General features: G+C 43.3%; 1 protein-coding gene across 2 annotated transcripts in view; it reads left to right on the forward strand.

Annotated features, from left to right (window-relative positions):
• LOC117002490 (contactin-3-like) overlaps positions 1–19666 on the forward strand; it is a 98935-nt gene extending 79269 nt beyond the window's left edge. For both annotated transcript variants that reach the window (XM_033071656.1, XM_033071657.1), the window contains 12 exons: positions 3423–3550; positions 4823–4998; positions 7786–7903; positions 9030–9188; positions 9270–9419; positions 10245–10315; positions 11470–11704; positions 12232–12347; positions 12939–13125; positions 16102–16214; positions 17324–17492; positions 18047–19666. In XM_033071656.1, coding sequence (XP_032927547.1) covers positions 3423–3550; positions 4823–4998; positions 7786–7903; positions 9030–9188; positions 9270–9419; positions 10245–10315; positions 11470–11704; positions 12232–12347; positions 12939–13125; positions 16102–16214; positions 17324–17492; positions 18047–18150 — 1726 coding nt within the window. In that variant the 3' untranslated portion in view covers positions 18151–19666. The remainder of the gene's footprint in view (positions 1–3422; positions 3551–4822; positions 4999–7785; positions 7904–9029; positions 9189–9269; positions 9420–10244; positions 10316–11469; positions 11705–12231; positions 12348–12938; positions 13126–16101; positions 16215–17323; positions 17493–18046) is intronic.
• The last annotated feature ends 2274 nt before the right edge of the window (positions 19667–21940 follow it).

Genomic DNA, 21940 nt, shown 5'->3' on the forward strand with positions numbered 1-21940 from the left:
GCTCCTAAATCCCTCTCCAGCTGGAGCTGAGGTGGATTTGGGACCATCACTCCCCCATGGTTTGTGCCATTCTCCAAGGTATCAGGAGATTGTGGAAAATGGAATTTCCATGGAAAATTGCTGGCCTTGAGCAAAATGTTCTGGAAAAACACCTGCAGGGGCAGGGAACTCCAAAGGCTGGGTTGGTGGTTTTGTGTGTCACAGGTCTGGGGCTCTCCCTGGCAGAGTTCCAGCACCCTGTGTGAATATTGAATAATTCTGAGTAATCTAAAAGCTGTGCTTTGTCTCACATTTCAGAGCAGTTTCTGGGTTCAGGGTTTCCATAGGCTCTGAGCTGTGTTTAATGTTCTGTAATTGTAACTTTTTCTAATTTACCGGTAAAGATTTTATTTCGATTATAATATTTTTCTCAAATTGATTTTTTTTGGTATATTGTTTGCTTTTTGGTTTTAATTCTAGAAAAAAAAATTATTCTTAATTATATCTGGGTTTTAATAAGCTTTCTGTTTAATTATTTTAGGCAAGCTAGGCTTGCAGGTAGCTTAGAGCACTCTGAAAGTGATTCATTTTAATTAAACAATAGACATTTTCAGGTTTATTCCCTGATCCTGCTTTTTCCTTTGTTTGATCTTAGGCTTTTTCAGCACTTGGGGTTTCTTTAGTTTTGTATTTTTTCTGTTGGAAATTGCATCAAAGTAGATGAAGCCTCAGCTATAAAGTGCAACAGCACTTGCTTGTAACCATAATTGATATATTTTAACACCTTTTTTTGATGTCATTCTAATTACCTATAAAATGTATCGCTCGTGTCTTTAACACATTTAAAATACCTATAAACCATATGGCACGGTTTAATTAATTTTAAATGTTCCATCTCACATGAAGTGCAGCCAAATATGACTTAGGAATTTTCCCAAACAAGTTAATGAAGCTCGGGGAAGTCACTGGCGAGGCACATCCTGCCTTGAAAAACCACCTCAAACGCCACCTCATCAGCTGAGCTACCTCAGGATGCTTTGTGGTTATAAATGGATTAAAGTGCCTATTTATAGCTCTCTTTCTCACCCCAATAAGGTGCTTTTCTGTTGTTCTAACAGGGTGACTTGTTATCTGCTGTAATTTGCAGCTGCTAATTTCATTATTGCGTTGCCTTTGCCCAGAGGAGGAGCTCAGCTGCTGAAACACCTTCTTTAAGGAAATGCAAAATGCAATTTGGGCTAATTAAGGGAAAAGTGTTTGGAAGTTGTGTGTATTTCTGTATTGTAATTCCAAAAATCATTGTCTGGAGCAGTGTGGCAGGAGCCCAGATTGCTGATTGCAGAGGTGAAACAGCCTCTGGATTTGAGGATGAATTTGCAGTTGGGGCAGTGGAATTCAGAGCCCTGCTGGGCTCCCACTGCTGTGGGTCGCATCTGGGGAATGTGGGTTTGGGTCAGGGTGAGATCACTGAACCCTTGATGACCCTTTAATGGAGAAATTTTCTCCAAAATGCAATCTGAGCCTCCCTGGCCATTCCTCTGCTCCTTGTCACTGGGGGAAGAGACTGAGCCACCCCCCACTGCAGCCTTGGGAAAGTTTGTCCCAAGTTTATCCCAACAGCAGGATTTAACCCCAGAACTCAGCTGGGACAGTGACAGGGATCTGCTGACACCACTGTACCTCAGCAGTGCTGAAAATACAGAGAGCAGCAGAGGTGTGCAGTGAATTCATTCCCCTTGTACTGAGAAAGCAGCAGGGTAATGAGTGAGCAGGCAGAGCCCTCCCAGCTCTGCTGAGGGAGGGCAGCAGGGTGGCAGTGCTGACTTTGGTGACATTTTCTGCCTTTTCAGCTGGCACTTGCCCTGAAAACCGAGCAAGACTCCAGCTAATGCAGGCAGAGCTCTGCCTGGAGAGGTTTTGTTTGCTGCTCAGCTCAGGGCATTTCCAAATCAGCATCAGCCAGGGGCTGTGCTCCAGTTTGGTGCCTCCCACCTGGGGTGATGGGATGGAGAGAAAAGCTCTGAAGCTCGTTTGACTTGGGCATATCAGGAAAATGTGTGCCTTTTGTAAATCACTGTGGGCATGTTTATAGAGATGCAGTTATTTTGCTGCTGCAGGTTGTCTTAGTGGATAGAACAGATGGGAGGAGAAGAAATAGGGAGAGAGGGATTCAAATCAGCCTTCCCTGTGCATGCACCCAGTGCTGCTGTCTGGGATGTCACCTGTGCTGTGGGGACATTGCTGCTCCTCTGTCCCTGCCAGGGCTGGGGGTTTTTGTGGCTGGTGGTGCCTGAGCCCACCCCCTGTGCTGTTTTAGAGTCTCTGTGTCCCAGCCCCAGCACCAGAGAGAGTCAGGAGACTCTTCTGTTGTTTCCAGAGGTGTTTATTTTATCTCATCTCAAAGTTCTTTCCCTGCCCAGCCCAGGTCTGTTCAGCAGCTCAGCCCCAGGCACTGCCCACCCTGGGCTGGGATTATCTTTTTATACTATAAACTACCAAAACATTATTTACAGTTATCTTCCAATACCTATCACTTACATTGTACAGTCTGGTTCTGCTCTAAACCAATCTAAAAGTGCCAACATCACCCAAAAGATGGATGCAGGAAGAAGGAGAAAGAAGGACAGAACACGCCCAGGTTCCTCCATCCTGACGCCAGACCCTTATTATAAACAATCTTAAAAACCTACTTTTTCACCTTGTAATAATCTAACTTACACTCTACTTATTTTTTGTGACTTGTAACTCTTCATGTAAGGGTGGTAATTTTTCCCATGGGTTGAAATCCAAGGCACAGGGGTTCTGGGCTCTGTGCCCAGGCTCCTGAGCCCCTGCCTGGGTCTGGAACCTTCCAGGGTATCCAGAGGGATGTCCTGGGATCCCACAGGTTTTTTTCTGTGCACATCTTTTATAAACACCTTCCTGCTTTTCCATGCTCTCACTGTGGGAGGTGGTGTGGGGTGAAGGGAATTTTCTGTCCTGCAAGTCCTTCCACAAAGGAAGTTCATGAACAATCCCATGGAGTTGTCATGGTAATCACAGTTATTTCTAAGTTGCTGTGCAAGATTGCTTGAGGTAAACAACACAAGGGCTAAAAATTATTCCTGTTTCAATTGGTGCAGCTGAAAAAGGTGGAGCTCATGTGGGATTTCTCTCTTAGACACATGTACATGAACCCACATCTCTTAAAAAATTGGTTCCACTGGTGTCCAAAATGATATTTCTAAAGTGATACGTGGTTGGTTCAGATTTGTTGTGTGTTGTCAGTGGATGGTCACAACATTTTCAAAGCCCAGGCTGGCAATTGTCCTGGCTTCAGCTGGCATGGAGCTCATTTTCTTCTTAATAGTTGACACAGTTTAATATGTCAGAGGTAACACCAAGTATGAAAGAGTTTTGTCTGCAGAAGCTGCGCCTTTTAAAATGTTCTGGTGATTTTGTAGGGTCACCCTGTTAAAGGATGGAGGACTGAGGATTGCCAACGTGACCAAGGGCGATGCTGGCAGCTACACCTGCCTGGCCACCAACCAGTTTGGAGCAGCCAGGGGCTCCACCAGCCTCAGAGTCACAGGTGGGTGAGCTGGGACAGCGTGAGGAGTGTGAGAAGTTATTTATTTAATGTATAAAGATAAAAGGATAGCTGTAACAGCTCTTTTATTAGCTGAAAAGGCACTGAGGGATTTTTCAGGGATTATCTCTTTGACAGAGATACTTCTGAGATGTGAGGGAGTTCTGAACACTTCCCTCCCTCCTCTCACTTCTCTAAACACTAAATAGTGCAATTATGCTTTTAAGTTCGTGGGGGTTTTTAATTTGTTATGAAAAAAACATGTCAATCAAAAAAAAAAAAATCTTGGAGGTAATTTTATATTCCAGTCGAATATCTGTTTTGCCCAGAAGAGGTTTAAATGCTGTTTGCTTATGGAAAAAGATCTGGTGGAAACTCCAGCTGCAGGGGAGCATTCAGGGGCTCCACAGGCAGGAGAAAAAAGTCTTTCAAAAGCAAATTTTACACAGAATTGTTGTTCAGAGGGATCCTTCTTCCAAGTCGTCCTTTCCTGGCTGCTGCTTGAGATACTGGATGAAAAGAGCCAGGAGTTTGTGAAGTTTATCTAAAAATGTCGTGTCTCATAATGTTCTTTTTCAAAGATTTTAATACCTGAAAGATTTCCCAAACTCAGAATGATCTACTATCCCACTGCATTACATATCCTGTATATCTCATAGGTCCAAACAGAATTATTTTGTTCAGTGAATTAACAGCTTCATGTTTTCAGCCTGTGTTCCTAAATGATTCATGTCCCTTTATATACAAATAATAGAATTATACACAAAGAATTCCTAGAATTAAATTTTATTTTTACAGTATTTACAGTAGCTGAAATTATTCTCCATTAATGTGATTCTGGAATAACAAACAGCTGTTCTTAATGACACTATTTATGTTCTGTGTGATGTATGGACCCAAATATCCAGTGTGTTCTTCCTTAAGTGGATTTCCTCCAGTTTCTGGGTTTATTAGGTTCTTCCCTCACTCCCACCTCTCCATCTGCCCAGGGGCTGCTGCTGCTTCAGAGCACAGTGGGATTGCTGAGAGCAGGCAGCTGTGGGGTGGCAATTCCTGCCTGTGGATTCAGCTTGCTTGGCTGCACCCAGCAGGCTCCAATTCACCTTTCCAGCAGCTCCTGCTGGGCAATGCAAGGACACAAAGCTCCAGGCAGCATCCCCAGCCCAGCTGTGCTTTGGAAGTGGCTGTCAGTGATCCCATCTCAGGGGGGAGAGCAGGCAGGCACAGCTCAGCAGTGAGGAAAAACCCAATAACCAATATCTGTGCTCCCTGCAGAGCCAACCAGGATCACCTTGGCACCCTCCAACATGGATGTGACCGTGGGGGAGAGCGTGGTGCTGCCCTGCCAGGTGCAGCACGATCCCCTGCTGGACATCAGCTTCACCTGGTACTTCAATGGGACCCTCACAGAGCTGCAGAGGGACGCCTCTCACTTCGAGAAGGTTGGAGGGGTGAGCTGAAAATATTCTCCTTCTCTTCTCTTCTCTTCTCTTCTCTTCTCTTCTCTTCTCTTCTCTTCTCTTCTCTTCTCTTCTCTTCTCTTCTCTTCTCTTCTCTTCTCTTCTCTTCTCTTCTCTTCTCTTCTCTTCTCTTCTCTTCTCTTCTCTTCTCTTCTCTTCTCTTCTCTTCTCTTCTCTTCTCTTCTCTTCTCTTCTCTTCTCTTCTCTTCTCTTCTCTTCCCTTCCCTTCCCTTCCCTTCCCTTCCCTTCCCTTCCCTTCCCTTCCCTTCCCTTCCCTTCCCTTCCCTTCCCTTCCCTTCCCTTCCCTTCCCTTCCCTTCCCTTCCCTTCCCTTCCCCCAGCACAAACTTCTTCTTTTCCTCATACCAAAAATTAAGATGTTTATTTCTTGAGAATCCTCTTCTGTCAAAGAGGAAATGGTCCCTTGGCCCAGCTCACTGCCCATCACTCAGTGTTCCTGTGCCCTGTGTTTAAGTTTTTAAATTCTTACCTCCTTTTCTACCTGGTTTTCCTCAAGATCACATGAAAAACAACAATGACAGACAAAGGAGCCAAAGACACAAAGCAATTCGTCATGAGGGATTTTACAGACTGTAGACATTCAGGGGTTTTGGTTATTTAAGCTGTTGTTTGTGTAAAGAGGAATTTGATCTCGTTTGTAGAACACTTGACAGGTTACCAAGAGATCCATGAAAATATTTTATGGGTTTTGTATCACATTAAGGTCAGTGGAATAATTCAGTCTAGAGTTACATGCAGGTCATGATGAGTAAATAATCCTAAATATGTTCTAAGCCTTCAGTAGGTACAGTGTGTATTTATTAAATGAAAATATCATTGCAAAAATAACTTCAGCCTTCTTGGCTGGGAAATATTTATTTTTTGATGGATAGATTTCCATGTACTCATGTCTGGGGGGACTGAGTCTCTGACATCCTGTAGTTATTGGGATGTTCTGGGATCATCTCCTGATCTTCCAGATAGTTGGAAATCTGTGGGATGTGAGGCTGTCTTGCTGCTTTTTTTGGAGTTTTTTTTTCTCATCCAGGTGATTTATTAAAGAGCATGGCAGACCAACCAGATGCCCAAATTTTGAGCAGTTTTGCCCCAAACCTGAGTGTCACTGGTGATGCTGGGGTTGTTCTGCAGCCAGAGCAGGCCTGAGGAATTCCAGCAGCATGGGGCACTCTGTGTTTGTGTTCCAGGCAGCTGGGGGAGGGCTGGAGGAGATTTCACCCTCACCTGGGCTTGTCCACCCTGCCAAAGCTGGTGTCACCAGGCAGGAATGGGACACCCCATGGAAAAAAGTGGTCCCTGCTGCAGGGGAGCCTCCTGCTGCTTCCCCAGCCCCTTGAGACTTCCCAAATCCCACAAAAAACTTAAATGTCATGCTAGCATTCTGCTGGGGCTATTTTGAGTAAAACTGTTCTATTTGAAGCTCCCCTCCCCTTTGTGGAGATGTCTCAAATTGAGTTTGCTGAGCTCAGTTTGTGCAGGACGTGATTTGCTTGCATTCACTGCTGGTGTTGGGCATTCCCTGAATATCCACTCCCAATCAAGGAGATGGATTTTAGATTGCTTTTGACTCAACTTCTAATTTATTGTAAGCAATCAGCACTGAATTGTCCTGCAAACAACTTCCATCTGTGCTTTCACAGAAGACCAGGCACACACATGGAAGGGAATCAGGCAGAATTGGCTTCAGCTTGTGTTGAGTAAAGAATTGAGACATTGGAATGCTGAAACAAAGAAAAATAACCAAATGTTTTGAAAGGTTCATGGTTTTTTTTCCAAGAATAAAATAAGCTTCAAAATGGTGTCTTTGCCTTTCTCCCAAACTGCTGTTTGCCAATGGATCAGTGGCCAAAGTAGCTGAAAATACCCACAAATTAGGGTTCTGCCCTTGAAGAAAGTGCTGCCTCTCCAGAAAATGAAAATTTAAGAATTAAAATCTGACTGAGGTGTTTTTCACCTGGAAAATTCAACTGGAACTGAGTTAAGGCAGTAATTCAGCTGACACAAAGAGGAGTTGTTTTTTTTTTTTAAGGGACATTGTCTAGCAAAGGTTTAATATCAGGTTCTCTGTTCAGTGGTGTGGAAAACAAACAGTGCACAAAGAGCCCTAAAGTGAAAGGGAGTTACAGTTCCATTCAAGTTTTATTTCTGTTCCTCATAATCCAGGAAAAAAACAAATGCTGTGATCTGAGAGAGAACAATGGGAAAAAAGACTAAAGATTAAATATTCAGTGAATAGCAAAGAGTAGAACTTGGGTTTGTAAAATGGGAAATTTAGCCTAGAACAACCTTTAAATCAAAGTTCTCACAATAACCTGGAGAATGGACTGAATTCAACTTTGTCTTTTAGTCTTAAAAATCTCTCATGGCTTGACTTACAAGTTCTAGATCAAAACTCCATTAATTTTGTCTAGACATTAAGTTGATAATGGTCACAGAAAACACATTTCTCTCTTTTTAGGGTTTTGGGACAAATGGTCACAGGGCACTGAGGTTACTGGGGGTTCTAAGCAGGAGATGCTTCCCAGTATGAGCTCCTCATGTTGGAGCTCATTCCTCTCAAAAAAAGGACGTTACCTCCTGTTTTTTTGGGAAACTGCTCCCAGACAACAGTCATGGAGCTGCTGATGAGCAGTAATTTGCTGTCCTGCAGAGCAGCTTTTGAACAACTTCACGTTTTTGCTGGATTTTTTTTCCCTTTGCAGAGAAAACACCGGACTGCACAGAGGTGTATTTGCATTAATGACTGTTCTGTATTCCCCAGAGTGCCTCAGGGGATCTGATGATCAGGAACATCCAGCTGAAGCACAGTGGGAAGTATGTGTGCATGGTGAAGACAGAGGTGGACAGTGTGGCCTCTGCTGCAGAGCTCATTGTCAGAGGTGAGGACACATCCCAGCCCTGCTCCTTTCCCACCTTATTTTGTGTTAATAACTCCAGAAACAGCCGATCTTGGAGGGTAAAGAACCAATCCATGGCTTGAATGGGGTGATGAATGGCTGTGAGTTGAATTGTGTCATTCTGACTTGCAGCTAGGGAGAATTACAGGTAAAGCCTGATTTTTCTCAGAAAAATGAGGAGCTGGAGGTTATAACAGTGACTTCACATCTCTTTTCACTGCCAGTCCTTCAGGTCAGTGCCAAGAGGAGCTCACTGAGGTGCTTGGAGTTGCTGCCTCTGCAGACTGAAGTGCTGGGGACTCCAGAATCCTTGCTGTGAAATGGGCAATTCTGCCAGAGCCCAGGAGAGGCTTTGTCCTAGGGTTTAAAGCTTATAATGCAGAATTATTGCTTTTCATTCCGAGCTGGAATGCTCACAGTTCAGCCAGAACTGGAGCTTTCTTTGCTGATGTTACAGCTACATTTATTGCAAGGTAAAAGCTTTGATCTAGAAAAGCACATTACATAATGAGCACTTACTCAGTATATTTTAAAATATTTCAGATATCTTCTCATTGTTAATGCACTGTTACCCATTTCTACCCCATTTCCTGGTGCAGGTGACACAAAACCCAGCATTTTGGCCAGGAAATGCCCAGAATGAGGATTTTCCAGAAGGCAGCAGGAATTTTCTCTGACTGTATTCCTGCTGAAAAATTGTTCCAGTGCCTTTTACAGTAAAGAAGTTATAGGTAAAAGATTTCCAGACTACAGAGATGTATCTGTAGATTGAAGAGGACATTTAGGACTAAAGGAAAAGACATTGGCAAGACAGAGGGATGTGCTGAGCAAAGGTTCTTGGTGAAAAAAACCAAAATCCAGTCATCTGTTCTGCCCTTGAGAGTATTCCAGGCTGAAATTATCAGTTAAGTGTAGTGGGTGCAAAACCATAATTATAAGTGTTCTTATTTCAGTTTGAATTGTTTTCCTCATCCCTGAGGAAGGAAAAAAAACAGGAAAAAAAGAAGGAAGGAAAAAAAAAAATCCATGCTGCTGGAAGTGATTCCCAGGCTACTGCAGGAAAAAAAAATAAAAAATAATAAAAATATCTGTTTGGCATCCCTTGCAGGCTCTCCTGGGCCCCCTGGGCAGGTGAGGGTGGACGAGGTCACGGACACCACAGCCCAGATCTCCTGGCAGGAGGGCACAGACAACCACAGCCCCGTCACCACCTACAGCATCCAGACCAGGACTCCCTTCTCGGTGGGCTGGCAGAGAGCCACCACAGGTGAGCACAGCTCCCAGCTCAGCCCTGTGGCAGTGCCTCTGGCATCATTCCTGAGCTGCATTTTCCTTTTCTCTTCCCTAGTTCCGGATGTGATCGACGGGAAAACCTTCACCAGCACAGTAGTGGATTTAAATCCTTGGGTTGAATATGAATTTCGTGTAGTTGCCAGTAACAAAATAGGAGGTGGAGAGCCTAGTTTGCCCTCAGAAAAAGTAAGAACTGAAGAGGCAGGTTAGTGGGTCCTTCTATTTGTTTTTAATTCAAGAATCTTGAATATTGACAAAGAAAAGGAGTGTTCATGTCTTTGGCTCTTTGCAAACAAGCCTGGAATTGCCATTTGATACAAAAGCCTGTAACAAGTTTGTTCATATTTTTCCATTGAGCTGTGGGACAGTTTGTGTTGCTTTACTGAACATCACAGAAGCATAACATCTAAATCTATTTAAACTGCATTTACTGTGCCAAAATCTGCCAGTTCAGGCAGCGCTGCAGAGTCTGAAGGTATTAATGGATGGAAAGAGGTTAATTTTGACAGGGACTTGTCATTCCTGGTGTTTGATCAGTGAAACCTTCCATGTAACAAGCATGTGGCTCAGAAGAACCCATCAATTATAACCCCAGCTCACTTGGAATGAGGCCATTTCCCAATTTATCTGCATAACACCCCTTGAAGTGTTCAAGGGCATGGAATTCTGAGCAACTGCTTTACTGGAAAGTGCCTGGAGCAAGATGATCTTTGGGTTCTCTGCCTACCCAGGCCATTCCCTGAGTTCACTCTAGACAAATGAAGCTTGTCTCCAGTTTTTCCAAGTCCCTAAACACAGCAGACCTGGTGGAATCTGAGCTGCTGAGGCTCTCCAGGTGCTCAGGGGAAACCCAGCCTGGCCCAGGGAAGGATAAAAGTGGCTCAGGGCTGGGGAACTGCCCCTGCTACCCCAGAAACATTCCCCTGATTGCAGAAGGAGTGTGAATATGGGTTGAACTCATGCATGGGGGGATGTGGTGTGTTCTCCTGTCTCCACTCCCTGCAGACATCTCTGCATTTCCTCTCCACAGTTCCCGAAATTCCCCCGTCCGAGGTCAGTGGGGGAGGAGGCAGCAGATCTGAGCTGGTCATAACGTGGGATGTAAGTCTGCTGGGGAGAAGTTTGCTTCACAGAACTTCTTTCTTTTCTTTCTGCTCTCTCTGAATGTCCCTGGCTGCAGCAGCTTCTCCTCTGTCCATGTGTGATGAGAGCCCTGGACATTGCCCTTGGTTCTGTCACTGTCCTGTGCTGGATGGAAATCCCCAGGGAGTTCAGTTTGGCTGGATTGCTTCTGTTCTCCAGCAAATGTTAATGCTAAAAAGTAGGCAGGAGGGCAGGGCAAGAGGGAAGGGGGGTGGTTTAGCCAAAGAATTGCAGATCAGATCTGCAGTTCTTGCTTTCCCACCATTAAATCTGGATGCACAGGCTAACCAATACAGTTTATATTATGTATCCCTTTTTTAATGATTTAAAGAACTGTTAATATGCTGTTGCTATCATTGACTACTCTGTGTGGTTATCTAATCATAATCACATCAGAAAAAGGTTTAAGCCACTGTGTGAAGGTGGTATTGGATTCTCTAATAGCTGACCAAGCAATTATTTATTTTTTATGAACTGTGGGTTGATGAAAGAAAAGTTGTATTTACTGAAGAGTGTTGAAGCAGAATATTTAGAGAAAAACAGATTATACCTGAAAGTTGTTGTCTTCTTGAAATGCAGACTTTAAAATAGGTTGAAGGGAGCACATTTTGCTGTGCTGTATTGATGCCTGGAGAGGCTGCCAGGAGCAGAGGCTGGGCAGAGTTAAAGGAATAAAGCAGGGATTTATTAAAACCCTTCACAGGATTGACCTTGGGCAGTGCCAGAGCCTGGCCATGGCTGCACCCAGGATGGACCCTGAGTCAGGAGTTTCACACTTTTATCAGTTCTGTTCCATTCCCATTTTGGGTTCATTGTCCCATCCCAGCTCCAGGCTCTGCAGTCCCACCCTCCCAGATTCTCTCCTCCATTCCCTGGTTGCACTTTCTGGGGCTGGAGCTGCAGCGTGTCCTTGGTTCTGGGGCTGGAAAAGGATTGTTGTGTGACCCTGGAACACTTTGTGTGGAGTTCAGAGTCACCAATGCAGTGCAGAATGTGGAAAACATGAAAGCTTTGTAAGGCATCAGTATCAGAGTGAATTGGCTGAGGGTTTGATGCCAGGGCAGTGCCAGCACCTGCCCCAGCCCATGATTTCCCCCGTGCCTTTGTCCCAGCCCGTCCCTGAGGAGCTGCAGAACGGGGAAGGCTTTGGCTACGTGGTCGCCTTCCGGCCCCTGGGCACCACGACGTGGATCCAGACCGTGGTGACCTCCCCTGACACCCCCAGATACGTCTTCAGGAACGAGAGCATCCTGCCCTTCTCGCCCTACGAGGTCAAAGTCGGGGTCTACAACAACAAAGGAGAGGGGCCCTTCAGCGCTGTCACCACGGTGTTCTCAGCTGAGGAAGGTACAGCCAGACCCTTCCAGTGCTGCATGCCATCAAAGAAAAGCCTTATAAAATATGGTTTGGGCCCTGCTGTTCTAGCTAAGTTGGCAGCTAGCTTATAAATCCTCCTATAAAACAATGAGAGGAATCAGTTTGTATAGCAATCTATTCTTAGGTTGCACCTGCAATGACAAAAGATCTGTCCCATGAGAATCTGTGAAGAAAATCCACACTAAGCAGAAATAGAGAGATTTGATGGACATACACACAGGCCATTTACCAACAAGTAAACTGAGTTTCAGTGTATTGCTAGCCAGTTAGATTTGCCACGGTGCCTTCTGATATTTTCTATAAATATGAACTTTGTGAATAAAGAATTGGCTTTTCTGCATGAAGAAACTGAGTCCCCCCTGTTTGTATTGAAACCCTTCCATGAGCTGTCCCAGCAGGAGCCCAGGAGCAGCAGCAGCAGCTCAGGGAGCAGAGGTGTGTTGGGATGAGGACAGGTTTGATCCCATAGTCACCTCTCCCTGCTTGATTTCCAACAGAGCCCAGCACAGCCCCCTCGGGGGTGTCTGCCACCAGCCTGTCCTCCTCGGCCATCCAGGTGTCCTGGACAGCCATCCCCTGGAAGATGAGCAATGGAAGGCTGCTGGGCTATGAGGTGAGTCTGTGCAAATTAAAATATTTCAATGAATCACCCCTGTTTGTTAAACAAAACCCACTCCTCTTTGCCAAGAGGGCCAGAAGGGCTGTGCAGGCTGCAGCACAACCACACACATTCACCCCAGATCTTGCTCTTCCTGCCCCACCTGCAGCCAGAAGGATAAATTTTTCTATCTTTGTTTTAAAAAACCCCACAGAATATTGTGTTTTGCTTCTTGTGCTGATAGATAGTCATGTATCTGACATAACTCCAAACTTTTTTTCAGAATTACATTTACTTTCAAAGAAACTTCTTTATAAGGCACATTTTCCTGAGCTTGTCTCCTTCTTAATGAAGTGATGTTTTTCCTCTTGTCATTCTTTAATTCAAGCAAGATCTAATATTTCAATTGCCTTTTTCCTGCAGTCACACTGAAAAGAGCAGCAAGTGTGAGAAGCAGATGGATGAGAATATTTTATTTTTGCCCAGTAAACATATTTCTGAAACTTGAATGTATTTCTACCTTTTCCAGCTGAAGGAAAAAAGGAATGCACTTAAAAGAGTCGAGTTCCACACAAGCCTTAAATGGTTTTGGTTTTCATCTCCTAGGTTAGGTACTGGAATAATGGCCAAAAAGAAGAATCTTCAAACAGAGTGAAAGCAGCAGGGAATGAAACATCAATCAAAATTACGGGGTTGAGGAGCAACTTGGCTTATTTCACAGCAGTGCGTGCCTACAACAGTGCTGGGGCAGGGCCCTTCAGTGCCACCGTCAATGCCACCACCAAAAAGCCACGTGAGTACCAGCCTGAGAACTGGGGAGAGCCACAAATGGGGTGGCAGCACTTGGAGGAGGGGGCATTGCTGGGAATCACGATATGAGTGACCCAAATTTCTGCACAGAGCTGCAGCAGGGTGAGTAAAACCCAATCCTGCCAAGGAAGAGCTGGGATTTCTGCACAGAACCTTTATTATGCTGCTAATGACTGGGAGAAATTGAAAAGAAAAATCTCTGTTATTTAGAAGGGGGTTAAAAAAAAGAGACTTGTTGAATTTTTCAGTGTTCTATAACATATTTATAAGTTCTCTGGGGCATGGCTTTTGAAATGCAATGAACCTCATGGAGTTCATGCAAAACAATCCTTCATGTCCACTGCTTCCCCTTGAACAAATTGCACAGGAGGCCACTCTGCTGCTGCAAAGGCAAAATTAAGCTGGAGAACAGATTGTCAAAGGCTGCACTAATTTTTCTACAAGTGGAAATATTTTTAGTGTGCTCTTCCATTGTAATACAGCTCAGAATCAGGGTCATCAGTCTTGAAGTGTTTCTGTCAGAGGCACAAGAACACACAATTAAATCTGTCTGAAGGGTCAAACTCCCTGCAACAGTCATTAACATCCCCCGAGCAGACGGAGTTGTAGCATTAATATTATGGAATTAGCTAGTTTATCAGAAATTATTGTAGGCAAAAATGAGTGTCAGTCTGTCACTGAGGACTAAACCAGCTCAGATTTGCCAGAGTTTAAATATATTTTGTGCACAATTACCATGAACTGGCTGAAGTGACTGACTGCCTGCAGCCTGGACAGGGCATGGGAAAAGGAATTTTTTTCTAATTAAATCATCTTGGTGGCTGCTCGCTGGAGGTGGTGCCAGGCAGGTCAGCTCAGGGATTTTCAGTTCTTTTTTAGTGTTCCCCCCACTTTTGGGGTGTGTGACTGAGAGCTGGACAAGCCCCTGATGTGACCTGGATCTGGATCAGGCTCTTGGGCAGTCACTGCTATTTGGAATAATTAAAAATTAAAATTAATTGCATTATGTCCATGGATCTTTCTGGTGAATAAGGAGAGCAAGACCATGTAATGTCAGTCTGAAGATTTTGATGAATTAGTTGAATTGCTAAGAGAAATAATTCTCCATGCTACTGCAGTAGAAACTGATTTTTCATTCAAATGTGTGATCTGTAATCAATCCCAATTTGTAATTTAATTTGAATATTTGTGATTGGTGTGGTTTTCACTGTGAAGGATTTGCATCCCCCAGGTACATCTCAGAAACTCTTGCCATGTCAAGAAATACAAATAGTTCAGTTCTACTGGCAGTGTATTTCAAAACTGAAATTGAGCCTTTGACAATTAAAATATCTTTGCTTTTAAATTTGAAATATTCATATTTACAGCCTGGAATAACAAGTGGAGATTTAAATATTGCTGTGTGAAATGCCAAGTGACAATTATTTCACATTTAAAATAAACCAGGGTTGTGTCCATCAGCTAATTGTGAGAAATGCTCCTGGCTGGGAGCTTTCAGCACCTGAGCAGCTCAGAAATCCCTGCAGCTCCCTGGACATTCCTGACGTGTCCTGATGATCAGGACCTGCCACAAACGAGGTTCTGAACATGATGATTGCTGGGGATTTTGGTGTCTGCAGCAAATGGAGTTCTGAATCCCACAGACAGAGGCTTGCAGCTCTTACAGATAATTACTCTTCATTTTTTCCCACATGTCATCTTAATATTTTGTTGTGGATTTCAAGGATGACTCATTTCCTTTGAAATTCAGCTGTAATATCTCAGTGTGAAAACGATTCATACATGCTGTAACACTTCATTCTCAGGAGTGAAACAATCTCCTCTTACATTTACAACAAGTGGTTATTATTAGAATATCAGGTTAAATCTTCCTCAGTACATAGAACAAGACAAATAATGAAAAAAAAAATAGCTGTGGGTGGTTGGTTGACTTTGGAATAATATTTTTTTAAGCCTCACAGGGTTTTTATCTTTTTTTTTTTTAGTATAATCTTTTTTTGTTCAGGTGAGGTTTGATCTGGCTGCTTATGGAAAGAAGGCAGGGAACTTCCTGTGTGAAAGAATTGAAAAGAGGAGAGGGGAAAAAGAGGAAAAAATCCATAAGCAAATGGATGCAAGTGTTCCAAACCATTCTGAGTGCTAGAGCTGGAACCTCCAGTCTCAAAGCACAGCTCAGTCCACCTAAGCAGCAATTGCCTCCACTAGGTGACAGCAACAGTAAATTGTTTTCCTTAACACATTTAGAAAAGATTTTAATCATTGATTTGTGTCACTGCAGGACCCATTTTCTGGGAAACCAACCTGAGGTGTTTGAAGAGGTTTGCAGTTCCCTGAAAGCTTGGCAGCTCCAAGGTGCAGGAAGGGGCAGAGCCCCGAGCATGCAGCTGCTTTGGAAATAACAGGCTTGGGTTGCTAATGAACAAAAAATCCCAGCAGGTTTCCTTGGCCAAAGCCCATTTTTGGCACAGGCTCAGTTCAGAACCACAACTCGAGTTGGAAGAACCAACAGACAAAAAAACCTTCAAATATTTTACGTAATATCTTACAGTAAATCAACATAGTGGGTAAATTTGAATATTCACTGAGACTAAATTTGTCTAACAATCTATGGTGAAGAATTTTTTCTTGGCACTGTACTAAAACTGGAAATTGTCTGTTACCATCATTAGAGTTTGTTCTAATTAATCACCTGTGTCCTAAGGCACATGCTTCTGTCTGGCTGTATTGAAGGAAGGACCAGCAACAGATATTTCAGCTTCAGAAACAACATTTCTGTGCCATTCTGGCTTTTTCCTTCCTTCTGTTTTTGGAATTTATCCTCTGAACCATAAAGTGCACAGAGAGGAGCCTGCACTGGAGCTGCTGCATCCCAAATGTAATGACAGCCAGCTACCTGAGCTGGAGGATCAATCACCAGTGCCAATTAAATTAAAGTCCTGCTTTTGTTGTGTGTTTGAAGCACCCAGCCAACCCCCAGGAAACGTGGTGTGGAATGTCACAGACTCCAGAGTCATCCTGAGCTGGGAGGAGGTCAGAGCCATGGACAACGAGTCCGAGGTCACGGGCTACAAGGTCAGTGGGGACAGAGCTGGGGACAGAGCTGGGGGCAGGGCTGGGGACAGAGCTGGGGACAGAGCTGGGGGCAGTGTCTCACCATTAATGTCCCCTAATCCCTTTCCCTCCCCTTGCTGCCACTGCCCAGCTCTTGGATCCCACCCACACCTGGATCTTAGAACATTTAAACCCTTCCCATAGCACTTTTTAAATGTGTAACACTTACCCAAATAGATAAAACTTTGAAAGAAACCTGAAAGATTTTACCTGATAGATGTAGCTTCCATTGCTGCCCAGGTATATTTATTATATTTATTATATTTATTATAATTATTATATTTATTATATTTAATATATGTTATCACATATATTAAACTGGCACTGCCCAGCTCTTGGATCCGACCCACACCTGGATCTTAGAACATTTAAACCCTTCCCATAACACTTTTTAAATGTGTAACACTTACCCAAATGGATGAAACTTTGAAAGAAACAGAAAGGTTTTACCTGATGGATGTAGCTTCCATTGCTGCCCAGGTATATTTATTATATTTATTATATTTATTATATTTATTATTATAATTATTATATTTATTATATATTATCACATATATTAAACTGATATTTTTAAACCCTTTCACCTCTTACCTGCTGTGGGCCCTGCTCATTTCCCTGACAGAAATCAAACTGTTGCATCTGCTCTAAATCTGATCAGCTCACTAATGTAGAAGTGTTTAAATATGTCATCTAAGTGTGTGTTAAAGAACAGCAGAGATGTTCCTGATAAGCTCTTTACAGCTGGATCCCACATGATATATTCCTGAATTACAGATTTAGGCTGAAGATCTGATTACCCACCGAGTTGTACTGGCAAGAAGAACATGTACAGCTTGTTCCAGTGTCCCACCACCCATTCTTTCATATTATTGTAATAAAAATAATGTATGATAGGTATTATCATTATTTTAAATTAAATCTGGAATAAAAGGCTATGAGTGATGTTCCCTTATTCCTTTAAATGGAATATTAACCAAACCCCAGCTGTTTTCTTTCATCCCATCTCCTTTAAGAGCTGCAGTGGTGTTTGTTGGAGGTGGCAGGGCAGTGCTGACTGTGCTGTGTTGCAGGTTCTGTACAGGACCAGCAGCCAGAGCAGGGTGGAGGTGCTGAGCACGGCCAGGACCACGGCTGAGCTCTGGCTGCAGCTCAAGGATGATTATCTCATCGAGGTCAGAGCCACCACAGAGGGGGGAGATGGCAGCAGCAGCGAGCAGATCCTCATCCCCAGGCTAGCCAGTAGGTTCAGCCACTTTGTCTTTGCTTCCTTTGTTGATGGGGGGGAAAAAATAAAAAAAAATAAAGTTAATGTGAAGATGTTGTATGGTAATAAGGTAGTCAAAAGGAAAGCAGTTAAATTCTTCATGCCCTTATGCATGGCAAACTCCATTCTGCTGAACTGGTAAATTAACATGTAAATTGGTATTAAAAATGTTAAGTTTTTTACTTTTTCTCCTTTTTGAAAATAAAAAAAAACCCCAACCTATTACCTTGAAAGTAGGCTCACAGAATCATTAAGTTTGGAAAAGATCTCCAAGATCATGGAGTCCAACCTTTGACCAAACAGCACCTTGTCAGCTAAACCAGAACACTAATGCTATTCATGATCCCAGCATTTTGCAAGATACCTCTGTAATTTTAAAATATTTACTGTATTTTTGTAGATATCTAGTGCTTTCAAGAAAAAAAAAATTACAGTAATTTTTGCTTAGCATCTAGGAAGAGTAATAATGTGGCACAGCACATACTTATGCTTTCATTTAATCCTCAATTCATTTTTTCCTTTGTCACAGGTATGGATGCAAGAGGCTCTGCTCCATCAGTCTTGAGTATCTTCTGTGTCTCCAGCTTCTTAGCAACAATATTTTCCTTGACCCTTAATTCCATGTTGTGCTGATATATTTGCATTTGCTGGGGAGAAAAAAAATTGGTTACTAAAGTGCTTTTTTAAAAAAAAAACTGCAGTGGTTAATGCATGGTTTTTTCTTCTATCCTGACGTGTTTTTAGATTCTTTATATTTCACTGTAAGTTGAAGTAAAAATACCATGTAAAGTTTAGCAGATCCTTTAAAAGGGAATCTAAAATGCCTTAATACTTGAACCAAAGGAGTTTACATGCTACATACTTCAGATACAGTGTGAGAGAAGGGGAGGGATGGCACTGCCAGGTCAGGGCTAGGAGGGACAGTGAAAAACTCCATTTTTGCAGCAACCCTGAATTGTTCTGCACTGTTGAAATAACATTTGGCATGGAAAAGATGAAATCAGAGGTGTGGCTGGTACCAGTGGGAGGGTGACACAGCTCCCAAGGCAGTGCAGGAGTTTGGATCATTTTCCTGTGGGGGTTGCTCTAGATGGAAAGAAATCCCCAAAGAAATCCCAGCTGGAGCAGGGCAGAGGCAGGGCCTCCACTGCTGCTCCTGAGAAATGATCCCAGCTGTGTTTTGAGGATGTTTGCACCTTCATCCACCCACCCTTCACCAGTAAATTCTGAAATGCATTTCCTCATCTCCCTCCCCACCTTTGCTAACCAGGCTCTTCATTCATACTCAAGTTCCCCCATCAAGGATGATGTTCCTGCCCTCCTGGCAGTGTTTCAGTCTGGGAAGTTCATGGCAATATTAGATATTTTAAAAAAATAGTACAACTCTTCAGACTTGCTGTTGTAAAGAAATCAGAGTTTTCTTTCATGACAGTAGATTAAAAATACATTAAGCCTGATTTATTTGACTTGTAGAGTTGTGGCTTCAGTGAAATCAGCCTTTTAGACACCTTTCAGAGAGGTCACAGCATCCCTGCTCCAGGTGACATAAAGCATCTCCTCCTAAAGACTGGTTTGTTTTTATCATTTCACAATACTGTTACAACACACAGAACTACAAAGGGAGAACCAGGATTAATCAAATGTTGGTAGCACTGTAGAAGAAACACCTTGATGTGCACTCAGCTGGCAGATGAGCTCCAGATGAGACAAAGTGCTGCTGAGGAAAGCAAGAGCTGTATATACTGTACATAGAGAGCTATAAATGAATTAAAAATTAGTTGTTTCTCCATGTGGCTGACCAGTGTTGTTTTCAGACACTTGCAAACAGGGGGGTGGGTGGGACATGGAAATCCAGGTGTTCCTAGTGAGTAAATAGTTCTATTTCATGCAACAAAGGGTGACTCTTGTTTCACAAAATTCTAGTCCAGGTTCCTGTACTGCCCATTTTTCATGCGCTTACATTGTACTCTCACTTGATTTCTAGTTCTATATCTCCATGAGATATGTACCCAGTACCTTGTTTCATATTGAAAAGGTTGAAATTTATCCTTGAACTTCCAGTTGTGTGTGTATCCTATGGTTATCTGTATGCATTCTTTTCTATGGCTCTAATAAAATATTTATTACATTGAGGGATAAGAGAACATCTCAAGGTGTTATTGCTTGTTCCTGTTACACATTTGCACACGTTTGGGGTTTAAAACATCTGAAAATGGTTGTGCCCAAGCTTCTGCCTACAGCTTAGCAGCAGGATGGGCAAAAATCCACCTGGCTTCACTTCCCATCTATCCAATCAGGCTGTTTCCTCTTCCCTAAAGTGGAAAAAAGACCCCAATATAATTATACTGAAGAAGAGTCGTTTTTTTTAATAATAATTTATTCAGTGTATCACTATTTAGCACTAAATTCAGGTCCTGTTTCCTGCTGCAGTTGCCTGTTCCTTACACACTGCAGCTTCCCATAAAACCTGACATTTTCCAGCTCTGAAACCTTTTCCTTAGGAGCACAGGCACAGCACAACTATTTATTTTAAGTTTTTAAAGTTTTACCTGCATAATAAGGAGCTGACCCAGATGCTGCAATAAGGGTTAATCATGATCCCAACAAATCACAAGTGTGGACACAAGACTGAAGTAATTTTTCTTGAGTAAATCAGATTTTTTTTTCCTTTCACATGGTTGTAGGTGGACACTCCTGCCTTACTCTGCTTCCCCTATGTCCAGTTTTCCTTTAAACTAATTCTCCCTCATATCATGTTAATGCAGCTCAGTTATTTGCATTAATAGAAGTGCCTTGGTTCTCAGTGAGTTGATAAAAAACAAGCTGGCATTAGGAAAGTGCAGGAGGAAAAGGTGGAGGGGCAGTAAGGGATAATCCTACCTCCTGCAGGCATTTCCAGAGCAGCTCCTGTGACCATCCCAAATTAGCAACACAGTCCTGGGGTGGGTGAAAAAAAAATGAAAAAAAAATGAAAATATGAATAGAAGAATAGAATTACTTATACAAAAAGAACTGGAGATGGGGGGGAAGGTGGTTCTGCCATTCCATTGGATTTGTGCTTCCCCAAAATAACCAGCACTTTGTAACAACTAATATTTGAAATCTCATAAGGAAGAATGGTAGGCTTCAGCTGCAGTTTTAGAAATTGCATTCTTTTCGATTCCCCATCCAAAACCAGAGCTGTATTCTAAAGCCTGAATTTCTCAGAGGTACTTGAAGTAAGAAATTTTTTTAAAAAACCCAACTTTTCCTTTGAGCAGTTTACTGTGGGATATGTTACAAACATGCAGGATCCTCGATGAATACAAAATGAGTTAAAAACTAATATCACTTCGGGCCAAAGAAATATTGGAGATCTCCATTTTCAACTTAATTTGCCTTTCAGTGGTGGCAGGCAGACGTGGGCAGAGCCTGCCAGGTTCTATCTGTTATGTCTTAATAACAGGCAATAAAGCAAGCTGTCCAGCGTGAGGGAGTGCATTCATCTGACAGCTCTGTCTGAAATAAATAACAATGGAATATTGTGAAAATAAAACGAGTTTGTAAACAGGCCCTGGCTCTCTTAGGGGAAACAACGCCTGGATTGTTTTATGTTAATGCTGTGAAGTGCTGAGAAGCAATAAAAGGGATGGCTTTAGCAGAGACAGACCTGAGTGCACCTTGCAGCTGCTTTATCAGGGCTGATGGATAAAAAGAGGCACTTGGAATGGGGGAGCTGCCAGGGATGGGGATGTGGAGCTCTGGGGAGCAGCCCTGTCCTCTGAGAAAAGTCTTGTCCTTCTCCTCAGAGCAAAGCCTTGTCCTTGTCCTCTGAGGCTGAACTCCTACTCAGCAGCCCCAGCAAGCTCTGGTGCAGCTCTTAAAGCCTCACCTTTGGCTTGTTGGTGTTTCCCCAGCTGGCTGAGGTGTGGACACCTCCCTGGCATCCCCTCCAGGACAGTCCTGTGCCAGCTCTGCCACTCTGTGCTGCTGCCAGGGGTGCCAGAGCAAGGGCACTGTCCCTGGGGGAGGCACAGTGTGTCTGTGCACGAGTACTTTGCCAAAATACAGCCCACAGTCACTCCCAAATAACCCAGGCACCAATCTGGGATCCATTTCCCTGTTTTCCTGGCTGTGACTGCCAGCCCTCTGTCCTGCCTGCCACCCCAGAAGTTTGGGGTTTCCACAATCACCTTTCCCTCTGCTCCTCCTGCAGAGCCCGAGCTGCCACGCTGCAGTGTCTGCACTGCCCTCGTTGGAATTCATACCCTGCTCTCGGTTTGCTTTGGGTTTGAACTCTGTTTTCAGACTTCACAGTTTGTGCATGAGAGTGTTTTAGTATTAGAATTTCACAGGACCTTCATGTGCATCCTTCCTTTGCTTTTTCCATCCTTAAGGGTCAAGAAAACTTGGTAAACTCGCTTGGAATTAAATTTCTTTTCTT

This window comes from Catharus ustulatus, chromosome 13 (genome assembly GCF_009819885.2).
Source record: "Catharus ustulatus isolate bCatUst1 chromosome 13, bCatUst1.pri.v2, whole genome shotgun sequence".
In the NCBI taxonomy this organism is placed as follows: Eukaryota; Metazoa; Chordata; class Aves; order Passeriformes; family Turdidae; genus Catharus; species Catharus ustulatus.